The sequence below is a fragment of the Dermacentor variabilis genome, chromosome 10 (assembly GCF_050947875.1).
Source record: "Dermacentor variabilis isolate Ectoservices chromosome 10, ASM5094787v1, whole genome shotgun sequence".
NCBI lineage: Eukaryota > Metazoa > Arthropoda > Arachnida > Ixodida > Ixodidae > Dermacentor > Dermacentor variabilis.
The window spans coordinates 29889922-29910382 of NC_134577.1; the positions used below are offsets into that span (position 1 = coordinate 29889922).

Genomic DNA, 20461 nt, shown 5'->3' on the forward strand with positions numbered 1-20461 from the left:
CCGACGCCGTGCGCTCTCGCCGGCGCCGCAGCTGAACCGCGGAGCGCGCAACCCAGTGGCGCGGTGATGGTCCTTTCAGTTCAGGGCCACCTACTGCTATCTGTGGTTGCGCGCGATGACGAGAACCAGACCGCGCCCATAGAGGAACGAGAAAGCGCTGCTGTTTTCGAGTAGCTCCTCAAACATGCCACGCTCGAAGCATCTTAGAGAGATTCATGCTAAGGTTTCCCATATCTTCTGCGTGACAGAATTCCCCGAGCCCGCCCGCCCGCCCGCCCCGATTGGATGTGAGGCGCGAGATAACGGTAGACAGCGTCCGTCATGCTCATTTGATAGATAAGGATAGGGTGACTGACAGGGTCGGGGTGCCGACTGTGCTTATGTCAGCGAGCTTGCGCCAGCGTTTCCCGGATAAAACGTGCTCGCGCGTTGGTGTTAAATTAATCCGTACTTCGCTTTCTAAGTAACCAGACGTCGTTTTTTTTCTTTTCTTCCTGAGCTGCTAAAACCTCGAGGAAGTGTTGTGTTACATGTTCTTTTCTAAGGATTAGACTCTTTGGGAGAGCTTCCCAGAAGCAAGCCGAATCTTTCTGCTGACAGGGATTGTCGACACGTTGTACCCCTCCTGAAAGAGACCGTAACTGATAAAGACGGGAGTATTTACTTTCTTGGAAAGAAAAATAAAAGAAAGACAAAGGAAAAGTCGCCAGGCTCCAGTTACGTTTCTGTAAAAGCGGCATTTCGTAAATAATGGAAGGGTGGATCAGTCGAGAGTCGCAGTGCAACATTCTGTAACGCTAAAATGAATTCTAAACTCGTCGGATCGCTGACAGAGGGTCAGTGAAAGGTAATCGCCCAATCGCGTTACGAAAGTAGCTCTGCGTGCGCTCGGACGCCGCCGGTCCACTATAGGCCGTACGGAAGCATGTAGCTTCTATACTCTGCTCGGAGCCTGCTAAACTTGTGAAGTACGGTGACTGCTCACGGGGTTCGCACACTTGGCCTGAATGCGTGCGCGTCTTTCAAAGGAGCGAAAAGAACGGCGTGGTGAGATGGAGCACGGAAACACAGGGCCACAGGGCTGAATACTGTAGTGATGCTGTGTGTGTGTGTGTGTGTGTGTGTGTGTGTGTGTGTGTGTGTGTGTGTGTGTGTGTGTGTGTGTGTGTGTGTGTGTGTGTGTGTGTGTGTGTGTGTGTGTGTCACACCACGAGGGATAAAATCTTGAAACGAGGCGAAGTTTTATTATAGCAGTACATCGCTGTTTATCCAAGTAGCGCGTATCAAAAGTCGACGTTCGACGCGTGAAGGAAACTATTCGTGTATTTGCAGTGTTAGTGGCACGCACATTTCTGTTGGGCCGCGGTCCCTAACCCGGCCTCTCCTCCTACCAACCCCCCTCCACTCTTTTTTCTTTTTCGGTGCTTTCCACTTGGATCTCCAGCTGCGCGTTCGCCGTTCTTTATGGCGTCCCGCGACCGGCTCCGCGACGCCGGCGGCAGCTGTCCACACGCCGTCTTCGTAAACACTGGCCTACAGGTTCTCGACCTCCGGCGCGGTGACGGCGTTATAGCGAATGGTCGCACTGCTTCTGCTGCAGGCAGCGCGATCATGTCGCTCAAGTGATGATTGCGCGCGCCTAAGTGAGCCAGCTGAAAACTGCGCATGGTGCGCGGGACATGTTTCCCGCGCATGCGTGCCCGATCCCGCATGCTTTCCTAGCGCAACTGCAAACGCTGCAAGACAGTCGCGCTGGCCGACACGTACAGCAAGCGAAGACCTGAAGTCAGTATTCGTCTGTCTCGTAGACCTGTTGGCGGGGGCCCATGTTTTGCGATATTCGATCTTGTTCACTCGCTAGGCGTTGGTGCATTATTGTGTGTGTGTGTTTTCAACGAGACTTCCTTCTGTAAGAGCTTAAAACAGCCTGACAGCTCGCGGGTTAATTACCAATACTAAAAGAAGTGTTGCATAACCCCGATTTCGAATCATGCGCCTTTTTAAATTTTCTTTTTAACTGTGTGCGTCGTGTTGTCAGTGTGTGACCGTGTGTCGGTGAAAGTACAGTTGAAACCCGCTCTGTGGTCTTAGGGCACTAGTGTGTCGGTCGTCTCGAAATAGCCTTTCTTTTTTCTTCTTCGTCTTTCTTTAACGTAATCATCGCTGATGGCGTAGCTTGTTTCCTTGTTTTTGCGCCTGCTTTCAAGTGACCAGCTCTGAAAGATCTGAAATTGTGTCGCCGTGGTCTGTATTGTTTCGTTTGATTTAGTCTGGCCATATCGCTTTTGTTTTTGTCAGCGTTGTCCTCTATGCGGTGGTACAGCCAAATAAACATGCCTGCTGTGGCTTGTAAAACGTAGTTTCCTAGTTTCTCGGGAGAGGCTCGCCTTTCCACTGAACGTAACGTATCGTTTCATGGAATTTCTTGTGTAGCCTCCGTTTGTTCAACCTTACCGTTTCGCACGCGTCTATTCGTGGAGGGATCCATATAGCCGCGTGGTTGGTGCACAAGGTGATGGGAACGTTCGCTACTGCGGCGCAGTTTGTCAGACCCAGCAAGGAGAAAGAGGGAGAGACAGAGAGAGAGGGAGGGAGAAGCGGTTCAATTTGTTTAACCAAGCCTCCCAGGCTTCAAGGCAACGTCCCCGTTTACGTTAGCGCTGCCCCCACTCGCAAACTTAGGTCAAACCACCCTTTGTTATTCTGCTTACTTCCTTTCCATAAAGCAGGGGCCCCTTACATGTTGTCTTACCGTCGCCTTCCACGCAAGAACCCCCGGCCTGGCGGCAGAGGAACAGTGGCGCGCACCACACTGTATATTGCTTTAGCTCCCCGCTTTCGTCAAGCTCCTTCTCAACCATGACGTTCGCTTCCTCTGCGGACGTTCAAGACCCTCCCGACTCGGACCGCGAGCGAGGCGTACATGTCTGTCGACCGACGGCCTTACAGAAATGGGAACCCCTCCCCCTCCTCTCTTCCCGCCGTTGTTTTTTTGCGCGGCGTTCGATGCCTTCTTCCCATGCAAGCACGACGAAAGTCCGTCGGGGCCTGCAGGAGGCACAGCACTCCAAACCGCGAGGGGTCCTCTCCCTTCGTTGTTTTCCTCAGTCTCCTGTACGCGCGGTTCCAGCGCCGCGTGCATTCCGGTCGGCAAACGCCCCCGCTCGAGGCTTCCATTCCAAGACGTCCCCCGTAGTGCTTCGCTTCTGGGACCTGTGCCCGCGGTGCAGCGAAGCAACGAGGCGCTGTGTTGCGCGTACGTGTGTTTGCGTGGCCCTGAAGAAAGCTAAAATAAAATTAAAAAAAGATGGAAGAAGTGAGAGTTGGTGGATGAGCGCCCCCTAACCATAATAAACTGCCAGCCCCGCGATCTCCGGTGTTTATCGCGTCAGAAGAGCGTCCGCTTGCTCCTCTGCCCTCGCGTCATCTCTGCTTCCTCTGCCTGCCTTTGTTATGGTTTCGCGGCCGCGCACGCTGCCCCACGTACAGAGGGCATTCCTTCTTTCGCCGTTCGCTTGCGCGCCTCCAGCCGCCAGTGCGCTGGATCCCTGGTCGGATGGATTGCTCCGTGACGCGCGGAGCTTCTCAGAAGCGCCGTTGGTGGAAGCGTGCATGCGTATAAAGACGCGCCGTCTTGGTTGTTTGGAAATGAAGTGTGGGAAGAAATTATAAGCGTCGATCTAGCTGTTTGTTGCGGCTGTTGAGTTCGAGCTGTGGTGAGCTGCGATCCCTTAACTTCGTTCGCTCGGTTGGTCTCGGGTTTCTTGGTTGGCCGGCACTGTGACGACGAGAGCGCGTGCGTTCTCACCCGCCACGCTTCTGCGAAGAACGTGCCGACTGGTGTGCGATGGCGATATTCACGTTCGCCCGCTGTTTCGTGAGCACCTCTCACTCTCTCTCTCGACGTCTCTCTCTCTCCCCTTAACTCCTACGAACAAGCAAAACGAAACCACTGGGCCTTAGCGCCGTTTCCGCCGCTTGGCCCTAGCCGCCGTCACGGTTACATCCATCTCTGCATCATCGGCGATTTCCTTTGCCGGCCCATTGCGTCTGGATGCGTGTATAGGCGCACCACCACAGATGGACGACGCAGAGCCGCGCTCTTGTATCGCCGGTCACGTCGCTCAAGCCCCGCCGAGATCCGTGTTTACCGGCCTGCGGTCCTGATTGGGAAGACGAACGGGCCCTGGGATGCGACGGTGGTGGTCACGTGGCCGCTGACGTCTCGGTTTCCTCTTAGCGGAATCCCTTCGCCGCCGGTTTCCCCTTCCTCCAAGCGTTTCCTAGGGTCTGCTTTGCACCCCCCCTTCCCTCCCTCCCTCCCTAGGCTGACCTTCTCGGCTTTGTGTGTGGCTTGCCGGAAGGGTCGTCGGCGCAATCTCCGTCTCTATAAAGAGGGCCCTCAGGAGGAGCAGGCTACGACCCCGCTGGGTTCGTCGTCTCGCACTCTGTGCTCTGTGCTGGTGTGATACGAACGGCGTCCGCGGGGGCCTTGTGTTCCTTCATTCGAGTGCCAGTCACTGAGCCTGCGAGCGGTGCGCGGAACGGGCCTTGCGAGCTGCTGGCGGAACACGCTGCTGCGCCTACTTTTGCGGAGAGAGTCCTTCTGACTGTGTAGTAACGGTCAGTGACTGTGCCTACGCCGTGTTCGAGCACCGAAGATTGCGACGTGAGTTGTTACTGAGCGGTTCCTTCACGCATGTTGCTACCCGCCGCCGTGGGGCTCCGCGGCTATGACGTTCTGCTGTCGAGCACGAGGTCGCGGGTTCGATTCCCGACCGCGGCGACCGCGTTTCAATGTGGGTGAGATGCAAATGATGCAAAAGTGCTCGTGTGCCTTCCTTTGGGTGCACCTTAAATAACTCCAGGTAGTCAAAGTTAGTTTGGAATCTTCCACTAGGGCATCTCTCATAGCTCCAGTATTGCTTTGGGACGTTAAAATCAATCAATCAATCAATCAATCAATCAATCAATCAATCAATCAATCAATCCATCAATCTTGTTGTTCTTCGGTTTTCATGTGAGCAGGAACTCAGAGCATGACTTCTTAAGTGTTCAGTGCATAATATGGTTCTACGGGCGATTTGACGCGCGGCTAACCTTATACCACCAGACGCGTCTAGAATGCGTCAGCATGTTCAGACACTCGGAGTAGCCATCGTTTAGCCGTGTAGTATCAAGCGTATCCTGCTTTAAGCATGCATTAGCGTTCAACCGTTACCTGTCAGCCTGCTATTCCGGCTCGCGTGTGTGTCGTTTATAAGGTGTTTCTGTGTTACCTCTTTATTTGCCACTAACCTTTGACCGCGTGTTAACTTGGCGTAAAGGTTCGCTATATAGGTTTGACGGCTTTCGCAACTATACTGTGCGAATAGAGCCCAATCTTGTAGGAGGAAACGCGAGTCGGCCATGTTCCGTAATTGATTTAGGCCCGATATGCAGGGCGCGTAATTGACATCGATGCTGAACCGATGACGAACGATTTTGAAAAAATTCTGCAAGTCGGATGCTCCGACAGCACTTCGTTGTGCGAAGCAAGAACTCTGGTTCACAGACTCGCTCCTAAATGGATTCCCGAAGCGAAACGGGGGCCTCCTTAAACGGATTTCGCTTCTCAGCGGTTGCTGCCTGTTTTGAGAGTCGCGCGGTGGGTAAGTCGTTTGTCCTTACGGTGTTAAGCATTCTGGAGTACAGGTCCCACGCAGTTTTCTTTAACGTCATTTACTACCTGAAAAAAAAAAAAGAAAGAAAACGAGCTTTCGCGAGCGAAACAGGTGGCTCGAACCGTCAGGTGTGGAAAGCGGCGCGAAATGAAAGCGAAACTACGCGCTTTCTAACCACTGCGCTTTTGGCTTGGCAACGCATAGACGAATAATATATATATATATATATATATATATATATATATATATAAAGATTCAGGGAGGTACGCCTGATCCAGCGTGCTCTATTCTGATGATATACTCTCTGCACAAGGGAGCGCGTAAATCTTCCGAAGAATTGTTGGCAAAGGAAGTACGGGACAAAGCTATGTCCCCTCACTTCTTGGCATCCTTTGGATACCCGCACAATGCAAGCCCAAAAATGCCATTCCAGCCGTTGTACGCAAATCATAATGAATCAACTGGCTATTGCAACCTGCTTCGAACCACAGTTGACGTTTATTCGACTAGAGACTGCATGTATACATGGTCAGTACACCGCAGCAGCGGTGCCGCAGTGAATACGTCTTACCACGGAATGTGACAGTGGGGACTATTCACTCGGAACGGACGTGCTGGTCGGTCGGTCTTGCCGCCGTATTCGGATCCTCGCGCGCCAGCTGGCTGTCACACTCGCAGTTTCGATTCTGGCGTGCGATTTACTAGACCGAGCAGTGCGCGTCAACGAGTCAGTTTGAAGTACTGCCATCGCTCGCTCACCTCTGGAATCGCATCGTGTCCAGCATTGCCTCCGAGATCGAGCGGCGCGCGTTGCATCTTGGAGGCCATGTGTCCACAGCCGGCATCTCGCCTTTCCGTCACCTCCTCGTTCGTCCTTTTTCTTTAAATGCCGCGCCGTCCGCCGAGCACGCCATCCCGCCATCCACACCGTTCCTCGCTGCTGTCGAGGGTGTTGGGCGACGCCACGGCAGGGATCGCCCGTGGGTGCCTGCGCGACGGGAAATGAACTGCCAAGCGTCCGTCGTCCGCCGGGTAGTTGCGTGCACCGCTCTCGCGGCGCGTGACGTAGCGTATCCAGCGCTGTTCTATCCAAACTTTAAATCTGTTGCGTATTGATGCTTCCCTTGCTATCCGAATGAAGGGACGGGTGTCAGGAGAGCAGCCCAAATACGTGGGTGGCCATTGTCACCAAGCTGGTTTGTTATGTTGCAGTGCACCAGAATATGTACTAGTACACCATATCTACGTATATTGCTACCGTCTTTGTGATTTGCTTTGATACAACGTCCCATGCGGAAGCACTGGCTAGCAAGAAGGCAAGTTGAAGGTCGCTGTGAGGGCTTAGGGTGACAAGGTGTTCTCATGTCCATCTCTTGTTTGTCGTTTTTGATGGCGCTACTGCCCGATATCAGCTGGATCAAATTGTTTCTGCACGGAATTGGCGGGGCGAAGAAAAATAAAAAAATGGCTCGTGCGCGCCTTCTATGTCCTCCCCGCGCGCCTTCGCGAGCCGCCACCACCAGCGTGATGCTCGCCGAGGTGCCGGGAAAGGGGCTCCCCGGCTTCGTCGTTTCCGGACCGCCGGTCGAGTCCCCCGCGGTGATGGATGGGGACGCCGATAAGCAGACGGCGGTGCACTTCACAGGCCATCCTTTCTCTCCTATCCTCCTCCGCTATTTGGTGGATATATCTCTAGCTGCACTCCTCCTTTCGCTTTGGATGGACGTGGGGGAGGGGGGAGGTGTTGGCGAAAGAGGGGGGGGAAAGGGGGCGTAGTGCTCTTTGGGAGACGGGGATTTTTGCACCCCCGCCCTCTGGTGGCGTTGCACACCCGGCCCGTCCGTCCATCGTCGCGCACACCCTTCTTCGCCGTCTTCTGAGGACCCCCTATCTTGTTCGCTTCTCCCGCTAGCTCGCGCGAGTGTGTGCACTGTCTAGTATGTAGTACTCGACATTTTACTTTGCGCCCCCCCCACCTCCTCCTTCCCCCTTATTGGGGCGCGGGGCTCTTGTCTCTTGCTTGCTGGAGGTTTGCATTTATCAGCCCTCCTGGAGCAAACGCAGATGCTGCACGACGGCGTGCCTTCACTTGAGGCCATGGGAGCCTGCCTTCACCAGCCAAGAAGGCAGCTTTTGCATGAAAGTAGGCGAGAAGGTGTCAATCTGCACTCTTCTATCTTTCTTTCTCCCTGTGGGCTGGTTTAGTGAAGGATGTCGTAAATCTAATCGTTACATTACGCAGGATCACTTTCCTGTGATTTTTAAGAAACACAGCATTGTCACTCAAGAATGAAAATATTTCATTTCTAGTTTTAATGTGCATGCTCATTGCTAAATACACACCATATACTATTCCAATAGGATGAACATTGTGATGCTTTTGCCATGTGTTCTTAATGCACCCACGGCTAGGAGCCAATCACAATATCATTTCTCAGCCAACCTCTGCAAACATTTCGAAGGCACACATTGTTTTTACATGCTCATTTTTGTGCAGATCAGTTCTGTTGTCAAATCATTTGAAGATGGTATCTCTGGTGCCTTCGTTGCTTGACATCAAGGGAACTGGTGGAACCTTCATGCATAGCCTTCTTTTTACTGTTGTGTCCTGCGTTAAAACTGACAGTCTAGTTTAGTGTAAAGCAGCAGGGTGTCATCTGCCATGCTTTGTCTGCCTCCACATATTTTTTAGTCACCTACTACAAGCCACTTATATTTTTTTTTCTTTTTTTGCAGTTGCTGCTACTTAGGCACAACTGGATGTAATAATGTAAATCAGCATCTTGTGCAACAAGTCATTGTGTTTCTCGCGATCGCTGCTGCACCCCACCACGCCAGGATGAAATGATGCAAATCAGTAGCTTGCATAACCAATGGCACAAAGCAGGTGCTGCAGCCACGTATGCTTTATAACCCTCTTGCACAGCGCTTGCATTCCTGTTGCATTTGCAATTCAAAGAGAGCGTGTGGTGTGCATTCAGAAACACGGAGTGGCTGCACCGAGGCATGTTATATTAACTGCTGTTTCTACCCACATTGCTTGTATCCATTTCCTTCCACTTTTCCCTTTCCCTCCAGTCCTCGTCCAAAAACATTTTTGATTTGACTTGGGAACACCTCAGATATGCGACACTGGGGACCTCGCACTATGGGTGAGGCTTATAACTTGGCAGGTGTATGTTTTCTTTTTCCTGCATTTATTTTACAATTGATGTTTCTTGTATTTTTTCTTCTTCTGTTTTTCTTCTTACACTGATGAATTTTTTAGCAGCTTCATGTTGGGAGAGTGGGCAACGTCAGCTTGCCTGCACAGATGCTGCTTTCCAAGCTCAGAGGCAGGGAAGAAAACAAAAATATAGGAGCTGTTTTCTTAAAGAGTGGCAAAAAAGTATGTGCATCCTCTGGCTTTACAGAGCACAAGCATGAACTCTTAAGAGCCAGTTCACATAGCGAGGCTGGGTCAACCTATTCCAGGGAGATGGCCAGGTCATCATTGCGTGCCACACTACGTGAAGTGTGTTTTTTTTATGCTTGTCTGCTTCCATTGTGTGGTGAGCGGGACCTGCTGTTTATTATCTAAGCTATCAGCCAAGCCCGTCACAGCGGTCTGTGTTTATCTCTTAAGAATTCCACTGGGCACTGTCGCAGAAGCTCCTCCTCTGTCTCCCGTGCGTGTGAGCCATTGCTTCTTCTTTGGGTCGGAGAGGGGCTCAACTTATTTTGAGCCCATCAAGGCAGGCTGCAACAGGGCTTTCCCTCGATCCCTCCCTTCTTCCCACTTTCTGATCGTGGTGTTTGGCACCGACTTCAAAAGCTTCGTGGCTGTCAACAGGGTTGAATGTCCCTTCCCACGACGCTACACAGTGAAAAAGAATCTCCGAGTTGAAGGGCTTTTCATTGTTTGGGAGCATCCGCTGTTCAGGCATTTTCCCTCTTAGCAAGGCTATGTTTGTATTGCACATCGTCGCCGTGGAGGAAATCTGCAGCAGGTAGCTAATATGCTTGCACGATGCATCAGCAGAAAATGGCGTGGAGTGTAGAAAGAATTTGTTGACATTGAACCAACAAAGGCCAGGATGTGGAGGTGCTAAAATAGCATCACTTGACTTCTGTTTAAGGTTCTGTACTTTTGTCCTAAATTTGTGACACATAGTTTCCGCCTTGTCTTTGGCCAGATATGTTTGTAATGATGCAACTACATCCCCAAGTGAGGAATGAATGCCCGTGGCCCTGAGGCTGTATTTTCTGTCTCGTTTTATCAGAAGTCTACAGCATTAGGCCTGCTGAAACTTTGTGATAGGTGGCGTGTCCTTACGCCAGTACTTGTTGCTTTATGTTGAATATTGTGAATGTTTCTTGTTTTGTGTCGAAGTGTTGTTGCCCTGCACTGACCGCGTTACTTCAACAAGCAGGGCCAACCCCTTCGTGGCCTGCACCCAAAACCTGCACCACCCGAAGGCTCTGTTGTGTCATTTGCACCCGTCGCATCCATGAGGAAAGATTATGCAAGGTGGATGATTTGGGGTGGTTACATGTCGGGAAGGGGTGTGTTTTACGGGTTGGTTACACGACAGAGAGAATCGAAGGGCGCCAGCAGCGAGCCAGCAATCATTACACACGCGCAACTCTCAGTCTGATTGCATGCAATCACGCTTAGGGAGAGAGAGGGGCGGGGGGAAGCAGAGGCCAAGGTATGATGACCACGGGCTACTACCTCTTCATCCGGAGGGTGTGGTGCGTCTTGTAAATCTTGCACCGCACCAGCGGAAAAGGCTGGAGAGCAAATGGCTCTGCTTCATAAGAGGGAAGGGAAAGGTTTGCTGCTGCTTGCAATCTGTAACCCAGCCAGGGTGTTCGGCGGGCCATGGCCAGGCGGAACTGGTTTTGAGAGGAGGTGTTGTCGGCAAGGGAAGGTAGGGCGAGATGTGACGAGTGGGAAGGGGCGTTTCTCTTTGGATTTGCAAGGCCACGGCCTTCCCCTTGGCACAGCCCGAAGGGAGATGTTTGCTCTGGAAGGGTGGAAGCGATGAGGCCTCTCGTCTCGGCTTTCTGCATTCCGTGCCATGTTGTTCACCCCTGCCAGGGTGAATTGGCAGGTCCTGTTAGTCGACCTTGGCTTCCGTGTGAGTGTGGGGCACATGTGTTGGTGGACTGGGCGCACTGCACTTCCTTGGCCACTGGTGTTTGTAAACAGGAAGCCGTGGACTACTCTTATAAATCGTTTCGGTTTAACTGCCAATTGCAGGATTGGGTGAGTGTTTCGCTAGCTCAGTATAGGGCTGTTACCTTTGGAAACGTTTTTAGGTGCGGCAGAAATTGAGGAGCTTTTCCTGGGAAGCGTGGCCACCAATGAGCATAATGGCAAATATTTCAGTCAACCACTCTTTGGGGCATTGTGTCTATGACTGATCTTGCTTTGTGGTCCTTTGGCGTATGATTTTAGATCATGTGTCACATGGGAACTTTCCTGAGCAGTTGCTGTTTCATAAATGGCAAAATGTGGACAATCTTAGTAAATAATCTAGGATTTTCTGTCAGTTTTAGCACTGTGTAAGCTTGGTCCTTTGTCTCTTTAACATCCATTCCTTTGCCAGTGCCATATGTTTTAATTTTTGTCATGACCTGCAGTGCAAATGAAGGACACACAACCACTGCAATAAACGCAAGCCAACTTTGCTTTTGGGCAAAGCGCTAACTGGCGATTCTGATTCTTGTCACCTTGAACCTTCTTACAGAGCGTTGCTGAACAACCATGCTTGCTGACTGAAAAGGGCGGCACACCAGTAGCCACGCCAGGCGCATGATTCTACGGACCCTGCTGTAGCAGCATTTGTAACCAACCAAAGGGACGCGCACACCGGTCCGTCATGGACGGGAGGCAGTGGCGGCACCTGGCGAGTGGCGCTGGACTTCTACTCCTGCTGTGGGTGTTCCCAGGTGCCCACACATCGCTCTGCAAGTCGGTGTTCTCACCGATTTCTGGAGGTAGGATTACCTGTGCTGTCTGTGTGGTTCCAAAGAGCATGCGACGCAGCTGTCTGTCTCTGTGGAGCGTGATGAAATGAAACGAATCTTAAGCATAGCGGTTGCCATCTTTTCAGTGCTGATTGGAAAGCTTTGGCTGGCTCATTTAAGAGAAACTAAATAGAAAAGTAATTTTAACTGCATTAGTAAATTGCTTTCTGAATCATCAAAAAAATAAAAAGGTCACTGTTACAGTGAGAGCAGGCTCGAAAAGCCAGAAAAGACGCTGAAAGACAGGTGATGCCGTGGCCTCAGAAGTTTTCAAACCAGCTTGCTTTAATGTCATGGATTTTAATGGCGGAGATGAAAGACACTGTATTGTGAAGAAGCGAAACACTGAACTTTTCAAGTTTCAAAAGGTTTTACCAAGCCACAAGGCCCAAATTTGAAAAAAAAAAAAAAACAAAAAACAAAAAACAAAATATAATAATTTAAAATCTGTCGCATCGCACTGATAAACTTGGCATTGGGTTTCTGCATGGAAGTGTAGAAAAATGGAACTTTCACCTTAATTCTCTTCATTCTTTTTTTACTCAGCTTATTACCACGATATTAGTGAAGGCATAGATTTGGATTGATACATTATCGATCTTAACTTATTTATGTTTATCTTTAGTGTCTGGACAGTTCAAGGCAGAGCTCCAATGCAGAATACTTTGATAGCACAGTAAAACCTGAATGGTTTTCAGTGCATCTGATATTGAGAAGTTAGCAAAAAATTGTCCACGAAGCTTCATAATGTCAATGTTCAACTGTGTTTGTATATCAGGCTAGAACTGTCCACAAACTTTTTATGGAAGAGAAGGATGTTTTTCTGATACAGGTAGCACTTTTCTAAGGCTTGTACCAGTACTAGCTTTTAACCATTAAGTGATAAAGATTTTGGAGGAAGCAGTTCCCACATATGTAAGCAAAAAGAACACAGCTTAGGTAACCTCGCACAGTTTTAATCATTGAGGAAAGTGCATACGTCTAAATTGACAGCGGGGATCCACCAGTCTGTAGCGCCATGGGTGCATGAAGGTTGTCCAAAATATGCATGGCCATGTATTATCTTCTTGTTTTATGCTCCTAATGCCTTCCTCTGCAGGCTGCCAGCCCAGTATCATGACTCTAATGGTGTGATGGAAATGCTGCTGCAAACTTTGCTAACACAATCATTTAGTTAAGCACATGTGTGGCAATCAGTCCTACTGCTGTGTGAAAGGCGTGCACCTTCCTGAGCGCTTACCTTCTGCATGCAGACATGCCCAAGGACTTCAGCCTGAAAGTGGGCGACCCTCTGGTGCTCAACTGCACCCTCGAGACTCCAGAGTTCAGCATCTCGAGCAGGCGGTACTCGGTGAATGGCAGCCACCTGGAAATAAAGTTCAATGACACTAAGGTGCCTGGCGAGCTGCTGTCGGTGGGCGAAATGTGGGTGGCATTGCGGAAAGAGCGCTCGGAGTATTCGGACACAGGCAACTACAACTGCAACATCCGCGTCGCCACCGACAAGGTTTTCCACGTCTGCGCCACACAGGTCACCATAGGAGGTAGGTTTTACATCACCTGAGCGCATCAGTGTTTGTACTGCTCTCTGAGCAGGGAATGGTTCAAGTTATGGGTTAAGGAGAATATGCTAATGTTGAAGCTTGGCTCATGATATTTGACTTCTTTGAATTTCTTATATTTGGGCAAAGAGTGGTCAAGATAACGCAAAAGGCATACGGAGGAGTTTGGGCTTTGAGGTTCGAAGAGCTGCTTGGGGACATTATTTCTAAAGCTCCATTATTGTTACACACGCATCGTTATGCAAAGTGCGGTGAGTGTCTGCCTTCACAATGCCATTAGTATATCATTATGGCCATTACTATTTCAGAATAGCGATCTCCATTGCATTTTGCTGTAGTAGCTGCAAGATGTAACTGCAAGATACCTGTAGTAGTGTTTGTCGCTGGATTCAGAAAGCATTGCTACTTTTGTAGGCATAGGCTGCCAGTTAAGTCGTTCTAAATTTCTAGGCAGCATTCTCTTTTGGAATTTTGGTAACTTTGTCCTTTCTTGGACCTTCGTAACTTTGCGGTGCAGACAAAAAGAGCTTCTTTCTTGTTGTCGTCAGCCGCAGTGGCTCTCTTTGGTCACCCCTAACTGTTGCGCCATGCTAGTTTTCGCAGCTTAAGTTGCTCTCTGTTTGCTCCTTCCACGGAGCTGTCTTCGTGCAACTTGGCAAAGGGGAAACCAGATGATGGGTGGCGTGCTTATTGGTGTATGCACGTGTGCATACTGGTATGCATACATGCAGTATGTGGTTTTGCAGGGCTTGGCAGAAGTTTGGGTGTGGCAGGGTGCTCGTAGTATTGGGTTGCTGGATTTCATCACAGCACCTGACGACGATGGCAATATGCGCCTGCTTTCCACCATTTTTTCAAAACCAAAACTGTGCGACTAGCGGCTTGAAATGATGTGGAAAGTTGTTGGTAGCTGGTTAAGATGCGATACTGAGATTATGCATGTCAAAGAAAAAAAAAAGAGAAAAGGAACTATTATGTACGGGTGTTTACGGTACTTATCTGCAGGTGCAATCTCTCCTTGCCATTTTTCCATCGACAGGCATAATACATTGCCTTCACCCTTGGGACGTGGCTGAATCAACGCGTCACACAATGCATCTGCCTAAATTGGCACTTAGTTTCAGCTTAGCTTGCAAGTAGTCTTGTGTGTAGATGTAAACATTGCATGAGAATACATGTTGCATAGAGCGGAAGTAAAGACAATTGTATGCATTTATATTTTGTATGGCATTTAAATGACCACTTCATGAAAGCCTCAATTCACATCAATTCCATCCTGTGCAATAGACTTTCAGCGTTTTTTTGCTTTGCTCCCCACCATTCTCCAAACTTGTCAGGCCTCTTGAGCATTAGGGCAGGTGAATTTAAATGCTCCATTTTAACAGATCTTTAACATATGATGTGTACTTTAGGTTGAGGCTGCAAGTAATTAAATGACCTCACCGTTGGGTTTATTTTCCTGTTCTTTTTTTTTTTTTTCCACAGAGCCACCACTTCCTGTTGAAAACTTCCGGTGCATCAGTTATTACTATAAAAACCTTACCTGCTATTGGGAGCCTCCACCGAACAGTGTCAAGACTGAATACAGGCTGGGAGAGATGTTTGCGTACACACGGTGAGTAGTTGCTGTGTGTGCGTTTTGCGGGGTAAACTGATGCGCCTGCTCAGGCGACATTACAGAGCTCGATGCCGAGCTCAAAATTATTCTGGTAATATCTGCCATCTTTCTTCGAGCCTTTGTTTTGTTGCAACCTGCTTTTGAAATGTTGGCTTTTGATGTTGATTTTAGCTGAAAATTAGTTGGCATGGAATGTTCTGCTGATCTCGAAATACAAAGCCTGCATCATTTTTACGGGTCTGGATAGCAAGCAGCACATGGTGCTGTTGTTGAAATGATGTTGGTAACCACGACTATGCAAAAATCTTTCTTTTTTTTTTTTTTTTTGTTTGGTAAGGCTGAAACTGTTAAAGCAAGGGTTTGCTGTTCTATGATAGATTTAATAGTGAACTCGGGATATTTGTTACTGTGCACTCAGTGATAAATTCATACACCGCCTTCATCACCCAAGTTAGTACCTCATTTTTGATGTCCTATGGCCATTTTCTTGAAAACATTACCTTAAGTGTCTGTTTTACTTAGGTGCTATGTAATGTTGAACGTGGTATCTTTAAATTTGAACCTCGTATAATTTAAAACAATATTGCTTCTTTCACCAGGATCAAATGAATACAGATCAGATGGACTAGGGATAATTTGAGTACCAAGCTTAACCACTTGCGGAGTTTACCACCAGTATTTACTGGCTTCCTGAATGTATACACTGTAATCATTTTGGAAAGCTGTTTCCTTTGCTTGTCATGTTTCAGCATGTTTCACATCCTTCTGCTTGCTGTTGTCGTCACGTATCCAATTTGATAGTTATATAGGTATAATGTACAATTGGTCATGTGATGAGCACGACTGTGCAGCTTTCTGCTGTTTTTCATGAGGTTCTGGGTACTTGTACTCTAATACTTTTTCGCATGAACAAGTTTGTTACGGTACTTATGAGGTGGATGCGTCATGGTGACATAATACACTGACCTGCTTGATTCCTGTGATCCCTGTGTCACACGTGAGCACAGTCAGGAGAAGCATGATGGAGCACGTTTGTTTGCATTATTTTTTTTTTTAACGAAAAATGTTGTCATACCTAGCTTTATTGCTTCTTGACGTCAGCAAATTTACTTTGTGAGGAGACTTCAGGATAACGTCCGCGATGCCAGTTCTGGCATTTCGAGACCGACATTGTATAAAATAATGATGTTCTATGCTTCACAACCTTTCTACATGTGTACCGGCAACATTTGCGATTTTATTGAAGATGCCCAAGTTTTATAGCTTTTTTTTTACAATTGTGCTATTGATATCGGTAATATTGCAACTTTTCATTTGTGTCTGGTCTAGAGCGAAATTCGATTTCAAGAAATTGCAAATAACCGATCTCTCAATAGTCCAACTTCTTTTTTGTGCCTGTCGATTATTCAGACTTGACCGCAGCAGCTTCACCAAATTATAGAACTACTGTATAACGGCAGCTCGAATGCTGGCTACGGTTACGCGATTCTTTCCTGACTAAACTAGACAAAGCAATTCCTGTTAGATCATTCTTGCTGCGACAATGGAGCGGAGTGACTGCGCATGGTGTCCACATGAAAATAATAGCCAGCATATATATAAACAATCATGTTTGAGTTCAAGTTTATCCAACCACATGTCAAGTACATAAGAGTGCACATAGCAGTAAAACAAATTTTAGTACATTTCACTAAATTTTAGTAATGTTTCACATTGACTGTAGTATTTTTCATATTTTTTAAATGTTGGCAAGTCTGTACTTTTTAACTGTTGTCCTTTTATGTGGAAATGCGTCTGGCAGAGTTCCTACAATTTTGTAAATATGTACTCCTTTATTAAAAAACCTTCTGAAATAATATTATGTGGCTGCACTATATACCTTGTGGTAAGAGTGACGTGGGTGATCGATATAAGGGCTTTCTGTCACGACGTTGTTGTGAACACCGAGATGACATGACCTGCTTTACATTCCTTGTGCAGGACGCACAAAGGCTTCTATCGGTTGTGCCCGAAGGCAGGACACTCGGGAAATGGCTCTTACTGCTCGTGGACTCTGGGGTCCTCGCCACCGCTTCGCAAGGAGACCACTCTCTTTCGCCTGGTTATGAATGGGACGAATGCTCTCGGTGTGAGAAATTTCACCTACACTATAGAGCATCTAAAAATAGGTGAGAATTTCTCTGCATTCTGCTCCCAGGAGTGGGCGGATATGTTGTTGTTTACGCGGTTTCACTGCTTTCACCGCAACTCCCTGTATGTCAGATGTAGTGTACCACAATCTAATCTCGGTATAATAAACACGGATATAACGAAGCATTTTGTTATTCACAAACTTATTTTTTGTTGATATCTATGTGTATGCTTGTAACAAATATTAAACATAACAAAGGTATTTTGGTGTCGTGCAGCTTCATCACAGGAAGTTTCGACTTTATCAGACGTGCATGAAAAATCAGGTTGTACTCTGTAAAAATATGACTTGTTTTGTCATACACAATACGACATATCCCTCATAAATGCGCCAACTTTATGGGACCCTACTAAGTCAGATGTTGATACACGAGCATGGATATAAAGAAATATTGGAAAAAGCATAGGTTAATCTAAAATATGTCACTTAAAATGAGGAGGTGACAAATACATACAATGAATATCGGATATGACAAATGTATTTTCGCATTGAATACGACTTTGTTGCAATGCTGTTCGTAATATTTGTTCACTTTATGGAAAGTATTATCAGTGTGAATGTTGAAAACAGGGGCTACCTGAATGCTTTAACCTCTTTTGTTGCAGTGAAACATGCTTGTGATATTCACCGCGTGATAACATTTAAAATATTGCGTTCTGAGCGTGTTCCGCCCTGTGTCTGCAGTGAAAATTTCCGAGCCAACTGAATTCAAGTGCAGCGCGGTGTCCAAGCGGAGCGTCACGCTTAGCTGGAATGCTAGCATCGAGCAGAGGGAGAATCCGAAGCTGCTGGTCATCTACGAGATCCACTATCAGTCTCAATACGAGTCCAACTGGAAGGTGCGTAGTCATTTCTTTTATCTCATTTTGAAGGGACGTTAACAAGTGGCAATAAATGTGTGAACACAAGAATAAATTTCCTGTTATTTTTTTTTTCTGGAAATCTAGTTCCTAGCAGTTCACCACTTTGGTGGAAAATGTTGGCTGCTGGCGTAGAAAGTGAACGCCAAACTCCCCTCAGATTTATTTTATTGAGATCTAAATTCGTTGATGCCATAACTGATGATGGCTGCTTGTTCTCACTAGGGTAAAACGATAATAGTAAACAAAGTCCGTCGATGCTAGAGGCACTCAAGTAGGTCTCGCACATAACTATTAGTGAATTACCTTTCTTGGACGTTCTGATCATAACAAAATGCTGTTACATCTGTGCAAGTCAGGTTTCAAAGTGGGCTCTTGTATTTTGTGTTTTTTTGTGCATAAAATTCGTAAAAGTAGGCCAAGTCTTCAGAACTTTAACAATGAAGTGTCGTCCTTGTTTATTGATTACCGTATTTACTTGCATAATGATTGCACTCACGTATGATCGCACCCTTGAATTTTTTTATTTATTTTTTCTTTCCCGCGACATGATGGCATCTCGATCTTGCCGCAGCGATGTGTCGTTTGCCAAGTCTAGCTGATGATGATCGTGCTTGCCATCTGTCATATTCTATGCGAACGACTCTTCAAGACTTACCAAGCGGTCTGCATGCACCAAACACATTAATAAGCAAACGCCCCATTTCATTCCTTTTATCACTTTCTGCACTTCTAAGAAAGAAAAAAAAATCTGCCATGAAGCTTGCGTTGTCTTTATTTTTTGTAGGCTTTATAATGGTTGTGGTCAACAACAACATAAAAGGTGCCTTTAGATTCCTCTCATCTGCACTCGTGGTCACGCAACAAATATTGACCGGCAATGACAGTGGCCATGTTTACATCGATATGTTAGAAATGTACTCTATTCATATGCCGGTGCTTATAGCACAGCTAAGATACTCACCCACGCGTAGCGGACACATGCAATATTAAGATTGTAGTGAAGACAAATGTTGCAGTTTTCGTAGCATGCCTGCCATGTGTTTGTCTGTCACTGGCAGCTGAAGTGCCCATCTCCGTTTCCGTCTCCTCAAAGTGGACATGGCTACGTTATTGCCATAAACGTGCTGATATTAACGCTAATATTCATTACTGATATGGGAGAAACTGTTTCAATGCACGTGATGTATATGAGAAAAAACAATCATGTTCGGTGCGTTCGGCTTACTCTGTCAGCTGCCATTTTTGTTTTGATGTCCTGCACTGTTACAGCGGCAGCCGATTGTTTGTTGACCTCTTGTCAGCCTGCAGCAAATGCGGGAAGAAAAACAATTTTTCTTTTTGCAGAAAATTAGCCCTGTGTTATGATTGCACCCCTAAATTTGCGCCAGTCTCGTTTTTAGAAAGTGTGATCATTATGCTAGTAAACACGGTAACCGCTGCCGCAATAGTGTAGACAGTCGAAACAGCTCATAATAAATTGATTGAAGCAGTTGTTTATGCGTGGGGTTGAAGCTGGTTGGTTGCTTGAATGGCATCATGTTTTCATTACTGAACATAGAGGCATGAAACACAAATATAGCATTTGCGCTCGACGTCAGCTTGTGTCATTATGGGAAAATTGTGTTGTGTCAACATAACAGTACAGTAGCAGGAATCTATGCCAACAATTCTGGATGCTATGCCATACATCTTACAACAGTGGTAATCATAATTTTTCTGGGAGGAAGTAATTGAAAAGTTTGTTCCCAGTGTGAATTCATAATGATGTACAAATCTCAAGACATACAGTCGGCCACAAAAGCTTACGGGACACAGGATTTGAGAAAAATCTGACTTCCCAGGAAACGTGGGTACATAGTTTTGAGGTCATAGTCTTAGTATGTAGTAGTAGCCTTTGCGATCTATGTAGTGGTCTACTGACTTGGGAACGTTATGCCTTTTTTGGATTGGATTGAATAACTTTAATGAAAGGTCCTGCGAGCTACGGGACGCAAGGTCCCATAGAGCGGGCTACTCCCACGTTGGGACTGGGAGTTGTAACTCCCTGGCCGCATCGTGGGCTCGCTGGACGGCCCAGAGCTAACACAGCTCAAATTCACATTTCTCTGTGTAACCAGTGTCCTGTAAACTTTTGCTTATGACTGTACATATAGTGGGGGCTGTGCCAAAACGTCTCCGTATGTATGGGGCAGCCACATCTGGAACAGTAGTCCATAACTCTTGATAATGGGTAGTATGTCATGACGCTGTATAATACTGGGAACCTGGTTGCTAGCTCTGCCTTTGTAGTACTGCACATAATTAGCAGAACAAAGTGCAGACCCCCTGTGCTAGAGAGGCCTCTGTGTTTTCCTTGTTTCCTACCTTCTTCGCTGTATTTTTCCTCTCCCCTTGCTTTGTTTGAGTGCTTTCTTTGTTTTCGTTTTTACCTAGCCTTTTAGCTCCCTAGTTGTTTTTGTCCTTTGTCCAGGCGTCTCGTGACAGAACAATGGCCGTTTGTCTCTGCAAAAGTGGTGGCGAGAAGAGTAGTTGAAGCGGGTAAATGTTTA

General features: G+C 47.3%; 1 protein-coding gene across 2 annotated transcripts in view; it reads left to right on the forward strand.

Moving 5' to 3' along the window:
- dome (cytokine receptor domeless) overlaps positions 1-20461 on the forward strand; it is an 88188-nt gene that overhangs the window by 49474 nt on the left and 18253 nt on the right. Inside the window, exons 1-6 of one of the 2 annotated variants that reach the window (XM_075672197.1) lie at positions 4451-4669; positions 11399-11648; positions 12932-13222; positions 14726-14855; positions 16839-17026; positions 17734-17888. In XM_075672197.1, the coding sequence (XP_075528312.1) occupies positions 11531-11648; positions 12932-13222; positions 14726-14855; positions 16839-17026; positions 17734-17888 (882 nt within the window). In that variant the 5' untranslated portion in view covers positions 4451-4669; positions 11399-11530. Of the gene's footprint in view, positions 1-4450; positions 4670-11398; positions 11649-12931; positions 13223-14725; positions 14856-16838; positions 17027-17733; positions 17889-20461 lie in introns of those variants that run through there. The other variant, XM_075672196.1, reaches the window with a different exon arrangement.